The following is a 21442-nucleotide window of genomic DNA, read 5'->3' as shown; positions in this document are numbered from 1 at the left end:
ATGTCAATTCCCTCACAGCTGTATCTACCTTCTAGTTCTACCTGTATCAGTCTTATTTTTGAGCAGCCAGGCTATGAAAACACACAGTAAGACACCTTTTCGTTTACAATACACCAGAATAAAGAACTGGAGGCAGAAAAATCTAAACAGACTTTCCCAAAATAGGCATTCTAAGGTTTTAAGACAAGAAAACTGGCCTAAATTCTCTCTGACTTTAATCAGCTCTTTTGTTCCTCTGTTAACTTTATGCCATTCTCACCTCTCCAGTTCTGCGATCTTCTTATCCTTATCATTCTTCTCATTTTCCATCTCTTTCAAGATTTCCAGAAGACGATCCACTTCAGCTTGAGCCTTGCCAGATTCCTCCCGATACCGTGCGACCTCCCTCTCCAGCTGCTGCATGTGGTCACTCAGCTCTGGGCTGGCCCTAGCCTCCAGTGTTGCCTCATGAGCCTGTTAAGAAAAAGGTTCAAGAAAAACCACTTCATTCACACATGTATTTTACAGATACTACAATGACTGCCAAATGCTATCTAGATGTCCATTTCAAAATGGCATGATTAATTATGACACAGCAATAAATATACAGTACATATTCTACTTTTAAGTATGGGGAAATACTTCTAGGAAAAGAAAAATTCAGAAACAAATTTAATTTTTTTATTTCAGTCTAAAAATACCTTAAAGTGTTGGTTTTTTTGATCTGAAACAACTGACAGAAGAAAGAAGTAAAAATATGAAAGTCAAACGTCTTTGAAAGAAAAAAAAAGAAAACTAAGTGTGAACAGGTATAAAAAATATCCTAAAATACACTTCTTAACCAGTGATATGCCTGCAGAATCAGTTATCTGAGGTATTTCCAAACTAGATAATCTAAAAAAAAATTCTTATTAGCCTTCCAATAACTCTATCAATATGCAAAGTATCAGATCTTCACAAATGGTGCTAACGTACTGCAGATCTTGCTAGTTATCTGAGCCCTACAGACTGGGACTAATATGAGTACGGCTACCTACTGAAATTATTGAGGAAATACAATTTTCAAAATCAGGCTATGGGGACAAAAAGCATCAGAGGACCGAGGATAAAGTGACTCTTAGGAAGAGGAGTTTGGGGTTGGTTTGTTTGTTTTTAATGGTTTAGTTTGTTATAAAAATCACTAATTAATTAGTAAAATTTATTCAATAGATCTCAAGCATATTAGAGACAAAGAAAAGAATGTATTTATGCTGGAATTTAAACCAGCAGTCTAAGGACTGTCTTTTTATTCTCCCCCTGCACCCCTCTGCTCTCAGATCTTGAACTGCTATTTGATATCAATTAAAGCTATTTCAGAATTGCTCAGTTTTTATTCAGTGATTGGCAGGTTTGGTGGAGCTATTCTGTCAACCAAGATTGCCTGAAAACTCAAAGCCTTTCTCTTCTCTGAAACAAACTTACAACACAAAATGACACTACAGACTTTTTCCTCTGCTGTGTGCAGCTGCAGAAAGGTGTTTTACAAGCTGCCAATGTTCTGCTCCAAAGCACAGCGAATCTAAATCCAACAGTGTAGGACTCTGTTGTTTTTAAAAGTAATTGGACAGAACTGCAGCAGCATAAAACTGAGGGTTAGAGGCTGCTGCTTCCAAAATACCAAACAGCAAAATACACCTGGTTAAATCTGTTTTGATACTCAGTAAAAAAATGACTGGGGGAAAATATTTCTTCATTGACCCCAACTTTTTTCCCTTGAAGCCTCTTGTTTTTAACTAGCTCTGTTAAAGTCAAGGCCACATTCTAGTGAAATCCAGGAGAATATTCTAGGATTGAAGAACATCTTGATGCCTGTCTTCACTGGAACTATGATCTTGGGATGGATCTAGATTTACCAAAAAAATGGAACATTTCATATTCCAGGACCTTGGCCCTGTGGCTCCTGCCAGATGGCCAACGCTAAACCATGGTGGTTTTTTTGTTTGTTTGTTTGTAAGCAGGAATTCCAGAAAGCTGGATAACTTGCACAGTATTTTATCCCAGAACAAAAGGCCTGGCAAAGCCCAGGTCTCTCAGGCAGGAGTGCCTAAAAACCACAGAATGTGAAAGAACAGAACCCTTGCCTGAGGCAATGCATTTAGGAAGACTTAAAAAGTTCCCTAATTCTGAGTTACTTTCAAGCTACTCCTCTGTCAGTCTGAAAATCTTGCTTCTGAGCAAGACCCAGATTAAGGTGCCTCCCTGGTGAGCATGGAAGCTTTCAGAAGCCTTTTGGAGTTAGAGCTGTCAATGCTTCCAGACTCCTTGCTGTCCTATAAGCACTTTGAACTATACACCCTTGGAAAGGGCTCTCTACAACAAACAGAAGTCTGATTAATGCATTGCCAAGATGATGTAGGCTTTAGGAGGACACTGCAGCAACGAGACTGACAAGTGAGTCACTTCCATGAACTGCTGCATGCATCAGGGAACATACTTTGCTTTGGAAGGAGTGTGTTCGTGGGTGTTCCTGAAATGCCCTATTGGGATTTACAGCCTGCAGGAAATCAGAAATATTTGATTTCATTTCCATTTCAACTACACCTAAATTTCAAAGAAAAACTCCAACCTTCCTTCCCAAATGCTGTTTTTGCAGGAATTGGGAATATTGTTTTTGGGAAGCATCTATAAATCTACTGGGGTCATCTGTATTCTCCTAAGAGACACTATGTATAGAGTTAACTCTTGTTTTCATCAGATGCAGAGCCTGAATTCTTCTGTACTGGATTTAGGTATGTTTCTAACATCTCAAATTGTTTGTTTTCATGAGTACTCTTCCAGGCTCTTTAAAGTCATCCAACATAATCAGATAATCAAGAAACTTCTTCAAAAAACAAAAAGCAAAGCTAGGCTGTTAGCTTAGATGACTAAACTCTCGAATTCAAAATAAGTAAAAAGTCCTAATGCAATTCTACTGTCAGGACAGTCCTGATTTATTGTTACTCAGTGCTAATAAAAGCATCTCCACAACAACCCAAGAGACACTACTGAGAAGAGGAAATCAATTTTCTCTTTTAGAAAACTAGCCAACAAGTCAGTGTGTCTGGTTCTTATAGAATGAAAGGGCTATTTACACGACATAAATTATTAGTTAAGACACGTAACACATGTTATTTGTATATAATGCACGTAAGTACAGATACTTTCACCTAACACAAAAAGAATGTTATGTGATATGGTGTAAACTGGAGACCACTTCCTGAGTTGTGAATTACTGAGTGACTTTGCTCCATTTTGTGGGTTATGTACAAAATACGTGTCGCATGACCATATCTAAAATCCTATTGGATTCATTTTTTGTATAGGAGAGAAACATTTAGTGGTTTCCCACAAACTCACACCAAGATGTGGAACAGATGAAACTGGCGACCAGTGCAACATTATGTAAAATAATTCAGCAGTATTTTTTTAACCAAAAAGTTAAACACAAATAATAAATTCCTATATTTGCAGTAAAAAATCCCACATACAACTTCCTTGACCCACAGAACGTGTACAAAGATTCCAAAATGAGGCAGTAATTTAATCTTTTAAGCAGAATGAACATATAAAGTGACAAATGCACTAAGACAATTTCTGCTGTATTAAGAGGTTATAAGAAGAGCATTTCAATAGGTTCAATTTGCAGCTTTGCCTGAGACAGCATTCCTAAATCTACAACCTCTTAATATAGTTACAAACAAAAGAAAAAATTTATAAAAGAATTAAAAAAATTAAATAAATTGAAAAAGCATCTTGCTTAAGATGAAGAGATCATTGCAGTTTCTTCTCTGAGAAATGAGAAATAAGAAAATGTATGTCAACACAGGCCATTGAGTTTACCTGTTTACAGGCTATTTTAAACCTCTGAACTGTTACTACTGACCCTGTCACTAGCTTTCCATGGCTGTTCCAGTGTGGAGTCTAACAGGTGAATTTCAGCTACTTTCAAGAGCACAATCAAACTTACATGTTAAGTTCTGAACTGATCTGCATAGGAAACATAGTCACATTTTAGCTTGAAAGCAGCACCTTCTTAAGCTATGTTTTTATTAGCTAAGCTCATCTGTTCAGTATTAATCTTTCACAGTGTGAATTTAATTTCAAATTCTACGTAGTTCAGTACAGAGAATGTTCAAGCTTACTACTCAGAGCTTACAACTCTGCATATGCTCTTAAAGTTCTTAAAAAGGACTGTAAACTGAGAGCTAGTTTGAAAGCTTTCTGCTTTTCTGCTCTTAGCCATCATTTCTCCATCTGGAATGTGGTAAGTAATGGGGTGAGCACTTCAGGTACCTAAAGAATAAAAGAAAGAGTGATTGTTCCTCAAATAAATGTACTATAACTTCTATTGCTTCCAAAGAAAATCAGCTGACATATCTAACTTCTACAAGTAAAACAAAGATGACAAATGTTTCTCAGAAATAACCACTGTTTACAGATGGAGAGGACAGGAAGACAAAACACAGTAAAAAGAGTAAGTTGATATTTCTCTTGCCAAAAAATTCTTTACTGAGAGGAAACGTAACCTTAAACAGCTTAAAGTGTGCCAGAGGGAGGGAAGAAAACAATAACACAGATCTAATTTAAAAGTTCTAAAACATAAATAAGAATGCCAAACATTGTAACTAAGATTCCAAATCAATATTCTTAAAAGATTAACTAAATCAAACAGGAAACAATTCACAGCAAACACTTTCTACTTTTACCTACGAATTGAGACAGTAAATTAATTTTAATATTTCACATACGAATGTTGCCAAGAACTTCTGGCCACAACGTAGAAGTTCTTGAAAATCTGAAATCCCATTTTAATCCACCCTCTGACCTCCAAGTGTGCCTCATCTCCTAAAAATAGTAAATGCATACAAACCCACAAAAATGTATTATGACTATTTACTGCAAAAGACAAACACACATAACCATTTTCTTTATTTTTCCCTATCATGAAGGCAGAAATTCAAATGATAAAACATGTGTGCTGCCTTTTAATGTGTCTTTATTAGTTTCAACAAAATTATAATTTTGTAAAACAACCAGACTTGCTCCTCCTTCAGTTTCAATATTCTGAACATCATACACTGTAGCACAGCTTTTCAAAAAGGCTGCACTGGAAGTAAAAGGCTCAGTGAATCTTCTGATATTCTATGCACTGGAAAACTTGAGTTTATCACAAAGAGTTGTTATCTTATTATTGACAAAATCTTTTAAATGGTTAGTCTCCATTAATATGATTGTAAATTTTTGACACTCAATAAGCAAGTATTTGGTTGGAATCAGAACACCTGGAATACTAAATAAGAGGAAGACACTCTGAGAAAATCCATGACTGAAAAAAATGTCCTCTTCAAAGATACAAGTTCCCATAGTGGTTACCAAACATTAATAAATTTGCTCTCTTTGGAATTTACACCAACACAAAAAGTTTATAAAGACAGGAGGGAAATTCCCAGGTGATGTCTGTCTTTGCAAGAGTACTTTAATCCTCTCACCCGTGTGCCTCCTCTGTAGCAGGCTGTAGCCAGCTAACACCTGATCACAGGCTACTGTTTCACAGAAACAGAGCTTACTTCAATGCACAGAAGGGATTTATTCAAGCAATGATCAGATATTAATAAAATAAATATTTTTCCAACTTTCTATGATGCTAATCCTGACTGTAGGCTATTTCTTGGCAAGTGGTAACTAATCACCTCATAACATCACCAGTGGGAAATGAGGATGTGCTGTTATACCAGTTGTGCAGATGAACAGAGGAGGTGCAAAAATATCCTACCTCATTCACTCAATGTTTTCCTACTGCTAAAAAAAAAAAAATAATTATATAGAGAAATTAGATGATTATCATCTTCCTTACATATCTTTGCCTCATTCTTGCAGCATTTGTCACACGGTATTGAAGGCTGCAAGAGTCTGGCAGACAACAATTTCCTTATAAGATGTTACAACAACTACCTCACAATGAAAAATGAGAAAGATCACAGAAGGTTGCACTGGCCATTTTCTAGCTTTTGGATATTTAATTAGTTTTTCAAAATGAATGTGATCTGAACAAGGTTTCTGGGAACGCTGAAGTATGCAAGTTTAAATTTTTAGCTTTAAAAAAAAACACTGAGAAAAACTCCCCAACTTCCCACTGCATGAGATGATAACATGACAACATTGTCATGAATTATCAACAGGATTGGAACTTCAAAAGCCACCACACAGCCTCTTGTAACTTATCCTGTATGGTGGCTATATTATACTGGGGAATAAAACACACAATTTGTTCCCACTTTTTGTATTTATGAGGAGTCTCAGAAATTTTGCATACTATTAAAGATTTCATAGAGAATATGCTCTTCCGGGCACAAATTCTACTGCCTATTTGCAGCAAGTACAATTCTTTTGTAATGTATCTCATTTCCCCACCCTTTTATCAACATGACTTAGCTAAGTCCACTCCTTAATTCCAGGCAGATTCCACTAATCTACTGCTTCTCCTCACCCTTCTCCTACCACTTTTTCTAGGTGGTAGGGATATTTTTTTTGTACAGGTAGTTTTATCCAACAGCAGCTGCAGTCCCATGTCTTCTCTTGCTCATATGCAAGACACTTCTCATACCATGCCTTCCCCGAGTGCCCGGTTCAGTACAATTTTTTCTTGTAATCCTAACTACTCATTCCCTCAGTAAAAGCCAATCTGGGTTTTTTCCTCCGAATGGCTAACTTTCAGTACTGACTTCCAATACTAAGGGATTATCTGTCCTGATCTGTTCTGCACACTGACCTGCTGATTCTTGATTCTGCTGTATTCGTACCAAGCAGCTACTTGGAAACAGAACAGCATTTGGTGAAGAGTCTACTCAGTATTGATGCTGCCTGCTCAAATGACTAGACCTAGAAGAGGCTGTGGCAATAGCAAGAGACAAGGGGAAAGTCTGACTCTCTTTTCAGGATGGGGTATAACCAGTGCAGGTGGAATCTTTGGGAAGTTCCATAGTGTTGTGGTTTGAGGCTTGGAATGGGGGCGTGACCTTCCAGCAACTGAGAGGACCCCGGGTGGGGGTGAACCATTGTATTCCCTCCCCTTCCCACACACACTCTGATAAGAGGCAGGGAGTGGTTTCTAATTTCACTCCTGCCTTGGAGCTCGGAGAGGAAAGTTGTCCTTTCACTCCGTGGGACCCTGGAACCATATCTGAGGGTTTTGTATATTTTATTTTTTGTATTTTTCCCCTAATCTTTGTATATATTATTTTCCTTACCTCCCTTTTTCCTTTTCTGTTCCTTATTAAACAATATACTTCATTTTTTTTTCCAAAGTGTCTCTCTCTCTCTCAGGAGGGGAGAGGCGAGTACCTAGTTCTGTTCCGTGTGGGTCCTGCTCTAAACCCCTTTTTACACGGAACCAGGACACATAGCTAAATCTACCTTTCTACTAGCACATACAAATAGATATTTAACCTGTAACTGTTTAGATAGATTTAAACAGAGGCATCACAAATATCTGGTACAAGGACCAAATCATTTAACAAAAAATTACTAGTGTTAAAAAGAGATTAAACCAAACAGATTTCTCTATTTTGTTCTTGAAAACAGCAAGCTGTTATGGCTAAGAGTTTCTTTCAAAAAGAAAAAAAAAATAAATCTGAGACTGAATCAAGTGAAGTAAGATACTTCAGTTAAAAGATGTAGAAGGTTTCACAAAACCATAAACAAATGATAAAAAAATCTATTAAAGAAATTTACTCATGGACTGTACCAGTGTACTCTACAGGTTAGAAGGCTGGCAAATATTGCTGAATGTATCAATTTACCAGAAAAGTCTTCAGTCTGCTTTTCATACCTGAACACACAAAACCTTTGGGGAAAAAATATTCTCTGTCATGAAATACTAAATAATTAAATTCTTTATATGCCATATACACTAATTTTATATCCTTTAAGAAAATTATGCTATTTTTTTCTAATCTTTGTGCACCAAATACATTAAAATATTTATTAAAGACAGTTTTTACATACAATAAATAACTCAAAATGCAGCACAGGAGTTTTTTATGCCCTAGTTGATTGTTCATTGTTATTTTTGATAGTCATAACAAAATACTTTTCCCTACTGCACATCACAACCCTTTTTAACCAATCTAGTGCAAAAAATGCATTGTATTATATGATCTATTAAAATAATTTCTAATGCAGGATTTCACAAAAGCTAAACTATTAAAAGCACCAGCAATTCTTTGACCTTCAGACAATGTCAGTCAGGATAGAGTGCTACATTTATCCTGAACATTGTCAAGAGTAACACAGATATCAGTCTCCTGAAAGTTCTGTAACACAATTTTTTTATGCACACAGTCACAAAAGAAATCTCTAATGAAAACCACCTTGGATTAGTTAATTTACAGTGTCAAGATACTATTATACAAACACTCCTTGAAAGGAGTGCTCTTTGACATCAAACTGAAAGCTGGTAACACGATGCAAAATTAAAACTGACATAGTACCACTGAGCTTAATGGTTATACTTGTTTTTAAGCAATCTTTCACTTGTTGTATTTTAATTATTATTTCTAATGTGCTGTTGTACATGGTGGTACAGAATACTTTCACTGAAGAAGCTTGATTTGCATGGAAATTCTACATTCTTGCTCTGAAAATGCATGGACAATGAAGATGAAAGAAAAGCTACAGGACACTTCAAGCAAATGCAGCAAAGGGAAAAAAAGACATTGGCACAATATTAAGTTGTCCAAACAAAAATAAAGTTAGACCAAAACAGACAAAAAGTAAAAGCATGTTAGAAGATTTTTTTGAGCATGACTGTTCAGACATACCAGAGCATTTTGTTTGTATGTATATTATCCATGCCCACTACTAAAGTAATTCACCAAGATACTCTGTGTTGGTCCAAATATGAAAGCACAGGAGAATACACATGCAACACAGAAAATTAAATGGAATTGGTAAAGCCTCTCAGTTTGCCAGGGAACTTACTGGCTTGGATGGATGACTCAATAAAACTTCAGGGTGCTAAAGAGAGAAAGAAGACAGAAAAAGATGGGGGAAATTTGGGATAGTAACAGTGTGAGAGAGAAAAAGAAAAGATGTAACAAGAAAATAATTTAAAATAATAACTGCAACATTAATTTACTAAGACGATAGAATTTTAATTTGCAGTTTTAGCATGCAATACTAACCAGCTTTTGAAACATGAGAAACATGGAGAGTTACCCTCGTGCAAGTTCCAAACCTGATCTTGATTTCTCCATTTAACAGTTTTAGCAAGTCCTCAAACATTAAACATAGTCCTGTGGTGGGTTCACAGATGACAGTTTTACAAGTTGAGCAGAATTTTAACTTCTTGTGCTTCATTTATATAAATTACAAGACAGCTAAATGGCTTAGAAAAATAATTCATTAACTGACATTATCTAAATGCTGAACACAATTGCTGGGTTTTTACTTTTATTTTTACAAGACATCCTGATTTCCCTGGTAGCTTTTTTCTTTCTAAGTTGCTACACTGAATACATAATTTATCATTCCTTCTTTAAAAAAAAAATAAAATGAAAACAAATCTTCAGCTGAGAACAAAACCCAGTATTTCTATCTCATGTACCAATATTATCAGGAATATTTTCAGCTGTGGCAGGAAATCCATGCTTACAAAAATGCAAAAACAACAGAGCCTGTATTAGACAACTGAGCTAAATCTTGAGAAGCACAGATTTTAGGTCAACACTTTATCCATTCATTTTTTCCTGTCTTTTGAAAGATACTATCCACCTGAACTTGAAGGAAGACCATCACAGCAGGAAAAAAAAAAAAAAATCTTCTGAGTGAGCCTGTTGAATCTAGAGATATTTTCCTGGCAGGGAAACACTGCTAACATTCTCTATGAAAAGTTCCTAGAACTGCACCAAGGGGAAGTTTGTTAACATATGGTTTCAGACTCTTCATTTTCTCCAACCTTGTTCCCTTTCAAATAAGGGAAATATCTATTTTAGGGAAAGAACTATGCACTAAAACTGAAGACAGACAAAAATCCACTCATCTTTGCTGGAACAAATTCTGATGTTAGTTGGCATCTCCCAGATTAGAAAACCAAAATGAAACAAAGCATATGAGCTGGGAAAGACATGGCAGAAAAAGCTAGGAAACTAGTATCCGGAAGAAAAACAACTAGAACAAACCTCCTCTCCCTATAAAACTATTACGTTAAAATAGAAGTTTGAAAAAATAATTTCCTAAGGAAAAAAAACCAACCATACAGCATAAACCCACTTCACATTAAAACAGGGAGAGAAGCCCCTGTGTGTGATTTCCTTCTAATGATTCCATCTCAGCTAAAAAGGAGACTATTTAAGGCAGGACACCAGGCCATGTAAATGCATCAGGGATCTATGGCTTGCTTTCAGGACTCAGAATCACCCACAGTATCTCTTGCTGGCAGCAGGCTGACAACTGAGCACAGAAGCAACGACAGTAGAATAATTCGAGCATTAAGCACACAGATTTGCATAACCATAGTATCATTATTTCAAAAAGCCAACCCCAAATATGAAAATCACTGCAGCTTTATTCACTATGACAGAGATCAATATAAAATAGTCATTAGTAAGAAGAGGAATAGTAACAATGAGAAGTGGACACCTCAAGTCAGACACTGGAGACTGCTCACAGGGAAAGAAAAATAATAGCAGCAACTTTTCAGGACCCTCTACACTCCACTTGGTTAACAACATTCCAGTTTAGTGTAAAGCTAAATACCTTGTACAGGAAAAAAAAAAAAAAAAAAAAAAAAAAAGGTGGAAGCTTGCACTGTTCATGATTTCTTAAAGGCTCACTGTTCAGAGATTAGCAAGAGTTTTTTCCAAGGACTCTCCAAATCCTTTTTATCTAATGGCTTAACAGTGGTCCAATTAAGTCTCTTCTATCAGCTTCTTAACTTCTAAGGCTAATAGTTTTAACTGAAAGTACTTGAACTGTTCAGTGGAAGTAAGAGGCAAGGAAAATAAATAAAATTTCTCTGTTCAAACAGTAAGGGAAACAACCAAAAAGAAAAAGCTTTTTCTGCTATTTGCTGTTAAGAGCTACACACAAGAGAGTCCTTCCTACTTGTGTTTTATGCGAAACAGCACTAAGACACTGTAACAAAACTCAATGTAATAAACCTCTAATTCAGTTTTAAACTGAATGCTCTTATGTAGCCATTAGTTTTAAGGTTAATTGTGACAGTCATTTGCAATGGTTAACAATACAGATGTGTAAAACTGGGTTTTTAGAAGCTTTGGAGTTTGATTATCTATCATAATTTTTTCAAGGACAAGGAACTAATCCACCTTGAAAACATAAAACTGTCTGAATAAATATCTGCAATGCATTTGAAGAGAGAAAGCCTTTAGAAAAAAAGAATTTCTACTTTTATGTAAGTGACAAAAAGGCTAATTAGAAACAGCTGGAAAAAAGATTATTAAAGAAATATTTAAACCTACTTATAAATATAAGGCATATTCAATTGGTTGCTAACTATATTTTCTTGAGTAACTAAGACCAACTATGACTTGGTCTTAGAAAGCAAGGCAGATCAGTGGTAAAAGTGGACTCTTTTGTACAGCTTGAGGAAAGCAAATGCATGGTTAATTACATGAAAGCATACCTGGGTCCTACAGCTTTGATACTTTTATAAGAGCCATTGTGGACTGACCTCATATCACCAAAAATTCTTCAAACTGAATTTGAATTTTCATTTGATTAAAGAGAATGCAGTGACCCAACATGACACAGTATTTAAAAAAGGAACCAAGCATTGATGATTTTGTCTCAGCAGGACTTGAGAGAGTACCTTAGGGTCTATATACAGGAAAGGTTTGTCCAAATACCTTAGTAAGCAGTAATGCCTAAACCAGAGCAGCAGGGATCTGGAGTATTATGGAAGGGCTTTGTACTGCACATAGGTAGTGGCAGGCTATCAATTTTCTCTGCTTGGAGAACTGAAACCATCCTGAATGCATGATATATGTAGCTTCTTTGGATGGGAAGAAGTGAATCTATTTGTGTTTACAACAAATTTCTATTAATTACTTTTCTGAGAATCAAATTAAGAATACAGTTATTTGTCCCATAGCTGTCCTGTACAATTAACATTTGACCTCTTCTGAACTCTTCTGAGCTCATCTGAACTCTTTACATTTGAGCTATTTTCTGAGTTTAACCCTCAGAAAATAAAAGGATCACAGTACACTAATTCACACTCTTAATTATTTAAAAAAAAAAAATTAATTAATAAAAATACATGGTTTTATGAACTGGTTCAATCTCTTCATGTAATGCCCCTGGATACAAGCACAATCCTCTCTAAAATGGAATGAGCAGAGGTAGGCCTAAAGGAATTATAACAAAGAGCTGACATCTCAGTGCAAATTAACTTCATGTTCATCTTTTAACAAGCAGTGCTTCACCAGATTTTGGCCAAACTCCATACCTGCTTACACAAGTGACATACTCCCTGCTTATAGTTAGGAAAGTGGTCTCAGGGGAAGCAGTGAAAAGCAGTACATTTACAAATGTTAAATATACAGATGCATTGCCTAATTAACTGAATTTCCACAACCGTTTTTTTAAAATCTCTCTGTTATGTGCTTTCCCAGATAGTATTTTTTTTCTTAAAGTAATTGTTACATGTTTTCCACATTGCAGCTGTCTACTTACAAACTAATACTTCTGTCCAATTGCTGTAACAATGTCTAAAAAATCTTAGCTGCAACACATGCCTCAACTCATTACCAGTAACACACTGACAAAGGATGAAACTACAGTTCCTGATGGAGAATTCAAATGAAACAGTCCTTCAGGAGTTCTGAAATATGCACTGTATGGTACACTGCTAACATCTGGCGAGACCAATTAAAAGGGCACAACAATCTTTTCTTGCTATTGTGCTTTGCAGATGCTGAATTTTGTGGATGTTTGATTTGTATAATAGAATTAAAAAGAAGGGCAAACGTGGGTCTAGATATGCGTATAAGGAGTTTCACTTACACTGAGTTCTCAGGTGCCTTAACACCCACCTTGCACCTACACAACAGAAATCTTAAACAGGTCTTAACTGATAACTCAAAATTTGATCTCACATTCATTCGAGGAACTAGGACAGAGATCCAAACCACAGAATGGCCACTCCTCCTTTTCCTGGGTAGATGCAAACAGACAACTAGAACTCCATGATCCAATACCTAAATTTCTTTAAGACTCTTATCTTGTTCTGATTTTATAAACAGAAGCATTATCACTATTTTGGCTAGTGTGTTATGTGCTGCTTCATCACTTGCTCTTTTAAAATCAAATCAATGTTCCTCTAAACAGAGCAGTAGTTATGCTACTCACAGCTCACAGCTGAAATAAGGCTTGCAATGCAAATATAACCCAGAGATTCTGTTCAAAAGAATTAGTTTGCTTGTAATAGAGTATTATTTTACTGAACAGCAAACTCTTACCAATGTATCAGCTGTGACCGTCAACAAAATTAAAACAGGCTTCAGTGGTGAAACACTCTTTTCATTTGTTTTCATGCATTCCTGTGGGCTGGGCCAATTATGCATCTGAATTTAGCACATTGACACCTACAAGCATTGACAATTGACATGTGAAAAGTTTAGCTGTTAATGTTTTCAGCTGTTACACCAGTTTAAGGGCACAATTACTGCCACAAACTATTCTGAAGCACACAAAGTCTTTGAGTCCTAGTACTTGCTAAAAAAGTTAACAGCACTGTTATTGCATGGAAATGAAGTTCAAAACTGGTACCAGTGTCTGAAAGTTACCTTCTGATGGGCTTAGCTTGTAATATGGCTCGCACAGACACAACTCCACGGTTCTTGCTAAAAAGCAATTTGCAGAATTCAAACTTAAGACCCAAAGTTTTTGTGTAGACATGGCCAATCTGTCTAACGCTGAACGTTTACACCACATATATAAATATCAAGTATGATTACCTTCTTCAGTTGAGTTTCCATCTTCAAACATTCTTCCTTTTTCTGTTCCAAGGCAATTTCTAGTGTCTTGAGTCTTGAATCTTTCTTCAGTCCTGATGAAGCTAAGGATGAAGCATGTTCCTTCAGATCCAGTAAGGATGACTAAAATAAAAGATGTAAAATAACTATCAAGTAAATGCTCATGATGTGCAATAGCTGGTTTCTTTTTTGTCTTTATTTTCTTCCTATCCCTTTGCGCTATATTCAGGATCCAACATAGAACAATAATGGATTTTGCTGGATGCTCGTGTCACCGACTTAAGACAGCTTGATTTAATTCAGGTTTTCAGGACCAAAAGAACACCCTGTCTGAAATAAGTTAAAAATAATTTTTAAAGTAAAGTTGGTTTAAAAAAAACCTGTATTTAAAAATCATATGTGGATAGCAGATTTGGCCACTGTATGCACAACTGAGAACACTCAAAGCTTTTCTGTATGCCGTTGCTATAATGTAACTGATTTATGCTACCTATCTCCAAAAGACATCCCAACTTCTTCTCTTCCAGACCATTTCTGTGCTGTTTTTTTCCCTGTCAAATGTTGACTTCTGCATAGACAAAATCTTAGCACTTTCTGGGTGCATATTTTTTGTGTTGTTTTACTTTGATTAAGTTTTGAACAAAGACTGTAAGTAGATTTGAATGCTGCAGTTCCAAGAGTGGAACAGAGAATGTCTATTTTTCTGTAGTATAATTATGTTAATTTGCCTAGCCAAATGGCTCATTACCAACAACCAACTTAATTATCAAAAAAGGACTCTTCAGAATCTAAAGAACTAGCTGTATTGTTTGCATAAAGGAATAAAGATTATGTGCATGTTGTAGGCACTCATAGCTTTGAGCAACTTCTGTGCTCCCCTCCCTCCATTTAGACAGGAACAAGCTTGTTCTCTGTCTGCAGTTGTCTATAAGCAAAGCATCAGTAAAGGCTACCACTGACCATCAGTCATTCACTACTACTATGATTAACTGCTGCAAATAAGGGGACTGTGCTATCCAGGAAAAGGTGTTCTGAAACACTAATGCTTTGAAAAATTCTCAAACGATATATTTTACTAGATAAGCTTGTTGAAGGACCATTACTATAAAAGAACAGTTTTCTTGATCTCAAATATAACACACATACATGCAACAAACAATTCTAACATAACAGATTCATTCTGCTGGTCAACCTCTTTCTCTGTGAGATCTCCTTGTAAAACGCTGACTTTTTCTTTCAGGTCCTTAATGTCTTTTTTGTAGTTGTCGATCTCTTCCTGTTTTTCTCGTTCATCTCTGTCACGTTGCTCCTTCAGGCGCTCAATGGTCCTTTCCTGACCAAAAGAAAGAACTCTGTGAAGACAATCCCTCTTAACTCCTGAGACTTCTTGTCACAACACTTTTTACACACTGTGGCCAAGGAGGAGAAGTGTGGGATATTGTTCTGGGTTTTTTTTTTTTTTTTTTCTTTATGGTTGTAAAAACAGATCCTCATGGATCATCAAGAAGGAGGAAACTTGAGAAATCTATGAACTCATTGCTAAGAAACACCAGGCCTTCTGTATCTCTGAAAGCTCATGGTACCGTTACAATGCAACACAATTTACCTGGTTCTGATAATCAGAATTAAGACAGACTGGCATACATTACATATTTCTTCCTTACTTGTTTAAATCTTATTTTTCTAAAATGTCCAGTTAAGTCTGTGGTCCTTCAGGAAGGAAGAGGTGTAGTGCATATGTGACAGCAGGATTGATACACAGTAAGAAAAGGCAACCAAACAACTTTTCTGTACACTGGATATCAATGGAGTTTTGGTTATCTTGGAAGCTGAAGGGATGCAAGCAAACTCTCCAACCTCAGGCAAAGTTTTATCATGGCTTTACATTTCTAGAATCTGCCAGACTGAAGGAGCTGTAACCTTGGTTCTCTGGGAATCAAGAAGAAATACACAGTAAACCCAAAAAGTTGCTCCACCAAAACAGAACAGACAAAGCTGTTCCCTCAGTCAGCTATCTCCCGAGAATTAGACAAATATAAAAAAATGTTAGTTATCAGCATAGCTATTCATTTTGATTAAGTATTGGGAACTAAAACTGTTTCACACAGCAAAACTTAAAAAAAAAAATCTCAGAAAAGAAAAAAATTAACTAAGATCTTAGTCAAACTTTAAAAAAAAAAGGAGGGAGAGCAAAAGCTGGAAGGATCCAGAGCTGAAATGTAAGGCATCCCACAACCACACCAAAGAGGCATTATGCAAAGAGATGACAACAAGAGACCATCACTTGCTTTCACACTAAAGGATGGTAAGCATCAAATGACTAGAGCAATAGGTTGTGGCTCAGCTCTACCTGGGTTGTCAGGCGTCGGAACGTGCTGCTCAGGGAGGTGGTTGAGCCACCATCCCTGGATGTATTTAGAAGCCATGTAGGTGCAGTACTTGGGGTATGGCTTAGAGGTGGACTTAGGAGAGTAGGGCTAATGGTTGGACTCGAGCACAGTGGTTCTATGATTCTGCCCTCACGCCCTCCTCCCGGCAGAGAAGTGGTGCCCTGGGCTGGCTGGCTCCGCGTATCCTGCAGTGCCCTCTAGTGAGGGACCCACCTCGGCACCATCCACACTCCCCAGTTCCTCCTCGGCCGTTAGACACAATGGATGACACTGAGATTTCTTGTGCACAGAGTGCAGGAAACACACGGAAAAGCCGACTTTAGAGCTTATTGGTACAAGGACCTTGAGCTTTCCATACTCACTTTTTCTGCCAGTGCTTCTTCCAGCGTCGTCAAGGCAGTGTCAGTATTTGTGGTGTCAGCCTGCAAGGATTTCACTCTATCCTTTAAGCTGCTCATTTGCTTCTCCTTGTCTCTTAATTGTTCTTGAAGATTTTCAATCTTAAAGAAGAAGTGTCAATTTTAAGACAATGGCAAGCAAAAGCATCCAAACTCATCTTAGGTGTGTATTAAACTCTTAAAAATGTTTTTAAAGCAAAGGAAGTAGGCAAGACCTAGTTCCTACAATCTTATATCAAAACATCAAGCAACGCAACACAACTCGTCAAATATTAACAAGGAATCAGCAACCTTTCCAATGATCAAGAAAGAATTTAAAGCAAGAAAGTCTAATATTTACAAAATCAACATTCACAAAGGGTATTATTCCTAATTTCCGAAGATGTCGGGCACTATGTGACTAAAGGGTGATCAACATATTAGCAATATGAAAATAAAAAACCTGAGAAAAATATTACTGTGTATATAAACCAAAAAAATGCACTTCATAATTAACAAGTTATGAAAAAAGTGTTATTTTAAGTATTTCCTTTGGTACTGTCATATTCTTTACTGTACTGACATGTTGTTTTTTCACCCTACATGCTGGTTTGCTATATGATGGATTAACACAAAGTGCTATTCCCTGGGTAGAAAATATATCAGCTTTGCTTTATGTGGGTACAGGATCTGATCGGTTTACGAGTTCTGAATACATCTTTTGACAGACTGAGAAGACCTAATGCTAAACCCATTTTATGCACACATACACAAGAAACAGACATATTAACATTATAATAACCTGTTGAAAACAAATTTATCAGCAAGATTAAACTGGGTACAGGTTTTTCAGTTGTTTCTTTTTGTTGTTATTGCTGACAGGTTCTTCTTGCATCTGTGAATGTACATCATAAGCTGGTGAATGATGTGGGCCATAAGGTACCTATCCTCAAAACACTTGTATCAAGATTTTCTTTCAAAGACATTTGTAGGAAATAGTGTAACCAGACAATCCCAAAGGAGATCTAGTCCAGTATTCAGTAAACTAAAGGACAGCATTAACTGGCCTTTTTGCTTCACCTGTCAAATAGCAGTTAGTGGAAATACTGCAACAATGCCCAGGCTTTACTCGTCAGCCCTGGAAAAACACAGCTGCTCTGATTACAGAGCAAATGGCTCTTTAGACACAACCACTACTACTTTGCTATCTCTATTAATATTATGTTTGGAACATAGTTTTAGAAAATGGGATAGATACATAATGATAAAATGTAAAGGATTTTGCAGAAGGCTGAATATCTAGTCACAAACAATGGCAGATGTGTTACAAATGGAAGTTTGGAGGAAAACAACCTAATTCAGGAAAACCCTTGCTAATGTTCCTTTGTAACCCATGGCCATGGATGGAGGTGTCTGGTGTAAGAGTACTCATACCATTTTTTGTTTCATTTCTCTTACGCAAGCACATGTAAACTTACAATCAATCTTTGTACACAATCTGTATATTACTGACAGAAGAACGATGCAAGTATTTTGTTGTTGTTTAAGAAGTGGACTGAAATTGTTCTTGGTTTATCTTCATCATTATTTTGTATTAGAAAAAAAGTATTACACCTCCAAGTTATGGTTAAAATTTAAATTTGGGCACGATACAAACAACACTACAAAATACACTTTAAAGTGCACTCAAACCCCATGACCAGTAGTATATCACGCAAGTCTGAAATAACTGTAGGAATTGAAAATTCCTTCTTTATGAACTCATATCTAGTATTTAATAACTTGTTAACATACGCTTGTTAGCATGGAGCTTCAGAAAGAATTCTACCAGTTCTGACTCAAAAGTTTTCCTGGCGCCCACACATACAGCTACGGCGGAGGTAACATCCCCAGGAGCAGCCTATGTGGCTGCTTTTGACCTTACCAGCTTTCAGTGTCGTCAGCTGTCTAGACAGGCTGGCTGTTTAGACAGTCAACCATGAAAATATACTACAAAGAAGGCCGAGCTATTCTTAGACTTGTGTTTACTTCTGGAGGTGAAACACTCACAAAGGCTCCAACTGGCTGTAGAGGGGATAGTGCAGAGTGACTTTCTGCAGTGAGCAAACCACACACAAGAGACAGCTAAATAATTCAGCTTCAGCACACACCAAAATGCTTGCCAAGGCAGCACAAGCATTTGCACAAGCACAGCATGCATTTTCATGTTTCAATATTATTTACTGCGACCACAGTAAGATCACAGCTGCATGACATATAACTGCTACACCTTCCTATTGCAACTGCACCCTCCTGTATACAAGAAAAATTAAATGTAATGTGTAGAAAGTGTGAATCTGTCTACTCTTTCAGGCTACAAGCATACTTTTCAGTCTGGAGTAATGATGTTTTTGCTATCATCCAGTCAACAGCAGGTACACTGAAAGGTTCTAAATCATACTAGTATATAGGCACCACCCAGAAAAATCATTCTACCTACAACTGTGCCTTTTGCAAAGCCAGATAACCGATAGTCCCCACACAAGGGCATGACTTTTAAACTACAGAAAACTGGAACTGGCACCACGTGTCAAAACTGAAGCATTTGTATAATAATAGATGCAAAATTTCCTTACAAAATCACAATCAACAATAAAATAATCGTCTTTATTCCATTTCTCTCCCAAACCTGCTCTGCTATAACAAATAATAACTAAACTATAGGTACTCCAAAAACAAAGAATAGTCTATACTTTGTCCATATAGGTAATTACTGAAGAATTTTTTTTTATGTTCTTACAAATAGTTTGAGAATCCTTTTAAAAAAGAATAAGATCATATTTGTTTTACCATCCTTTTTTCCTACTCGATCCACCCCTCCAAAAAAAAAAATAATTATGAACAAATTCTCTCCAAATTGAGAAAACAAACCAAACCAAACCACCAACAAAAACAAATAACCAAAATAGGGCCTTTCTTTTCTCCTCAAGAAATGACAAAATAAAATGCAATGCAATCTCCAGACCTTCTGGAAAGCATAAAAAGGGACAGGGATAGAATAAACACTGTTTATTCTTGGAATATTCAGAAATATCAGGAATATTCTTGAAATAGTCCTCTGAAATTTTCTACAAACCTAAGGAATATGTTACTGTACGATTTTTCTAAAAATAAAAAATAAATAATGTATATTATTGTTAGATTATTAACAAATTTTATTTTTGCCATATTTACTTAGTTTACAGGGTGAAGACAGCACTCAGTAGACAAGTTAGTAACACTAAGCTTACTGTAAAGGTACACATATGTGCACTGGAATCATCTGGTCTGCATACCAATTTCCTCATCAGCAATCATTTTCTGAAATCTTTTTTTACAACATTACCAGCTGTCAGACACTATCATGTTTCAACCTGGGTGATTTATTCCTAGTTGTGTGGAACTAATTATTTTGCCTTCCAGCCCTGAAGCACAGGAGCAGTTTCCTCTGGCATTCTGTTCCAAAGGCAAGGAAGCACTCTACTTTTTGCAAGTACCAATCTCACTGAGAATCCCAAGAAAATGCAAATCAAAAAACAGCCCAAGGATTTAAACAAGACATATCTAGTTTAATGCTCTTCAAGGCCACTAGGTTCCCAAAACCCTCTAGTTACTAGGAGATCCTTTGTATCATGCCTCAATGAAGAAATCCTTCCTTTGCCAACCCCAGGGTATGTGGAAATTGAACAATTTCTATTGTAGCAGTGACTTCTAAATTTGTGAACTGCTCATTCAATCTCTTTTTTCCCCTTCCACCCTGTTATTGGAAAGGAACTATTTCCTCCTTCAAAATATTTATTTTTAATCAAAGATCAGCACTTTACAATGATAACTTTTTTTATCACTTGGGTTGTAATACAATTAACTTCATTTATGTTTCATTTCCCACTTTGAATCTTCTTCTTGCTACTCTGTTTAACTTAAAAAGGAATGAAGAGATGAAAGAAAAAAAAATCTAAGTTAAAAGACCTTTAACTTAGTTCATTCTGAGACAATAAGGAAAAATGTGAAAAAATCCTCTTAGAAATATGAAGATCCAACGAAGTTTGGAAATATTTTAAAAATGAAAAATGCGTATTTTATATTCAGAATATTTTTCAACTTCAGAAAGTTCATTGCATATTCCACTGTTTGTGTGTAACTACAATACCTAGTAACTAGCTATATTACTTACCTGCAGACAAATCTTTCACTGTAATTTTTCCTATAAACAAGTAAAAATGTCTTTGCTTATACTCTGCACTTGACCTCTCCAGTGCAGCTCCACAAAGAGTGCTTTGACTGGTAACATGACAACTTCTTCACACTATACATTGAATATACAGAAGAGAATCAATTTAACACTTGATAAGATTCCTTGATGGAATTACAAGACCAGATATACCAAAGAATATCTCAGGATACTGTTAAGCCTCCCACTTTTTCAATCCTAGCTTTCATTCAACTGAAGCAGTACTGTAAGAAGGATCTAAGTAATTAGGTGGGTTGAGAGGTTTTCTGTTCTACTCCTGTGGCATAGCCATCCAAATAAAGAAAAACTTCACATGGGCTGTGAGCTTTCCAAATACTTCTTCCTTGGTTTTGTGAAAGTACTATCGGTCATGTCAGCTCAAGGGTGAATGACTCCAAAGAGATGATGGATTCTCACCAACCACAGGCAAAG

General features: G+C 36.4%; 1 protein-coding gene across 1 annotated transcript in view; it reads right to left on the bottom strand.

Annotated features, from left to right (window-relative positions):
• Positions 1-255: 255 nt before the first annotated feature.
• The window catches only part of LOC103778476 (ELKS/Rab6-interacting/CAST family member 1), a gene marked incomplete at its 5' end in the record, with an annotated part of 47287 nt that continues 26100 nt past the window's right edge, over positions 256-21442 (bottom strand). The window contains 4 exons of the mRNA XM_008946066.1: positions 256-453; positions 13977-14117; positions 15187-15327; positions 16747-16884. Of these exons, the coding sequence (XP_008944314.1) occupies positions 256-453; positions 13977-14117; positions 15187-15327; positions 16747-16884 (618 nt within the window). The remainder of the gene's footprint in view (positions 454-13976; positions 14118-15186; positions 15328-16746; positions 16885-21442) is intronic.

Source organism: Merops nubicus, unplaced genomic scaffold (genome assembly GCF_000691845.1).
Source record: "Merops nubicus isolate BGI_N331 unplaced genomic scaffold, ASM69184v1 scaffold18728, whole genome shotgun sequence".
Lineage (NCBI taxonomy): Eukaryota > Metazoa > Chordata > Aves > Coraciiformes > Meropidae > Merops > Merops nubicus.
Note: the sequence above shows the minus strand (reverse complement) of the source record. Positions and strands in the feature narration are given on the sequence as shown.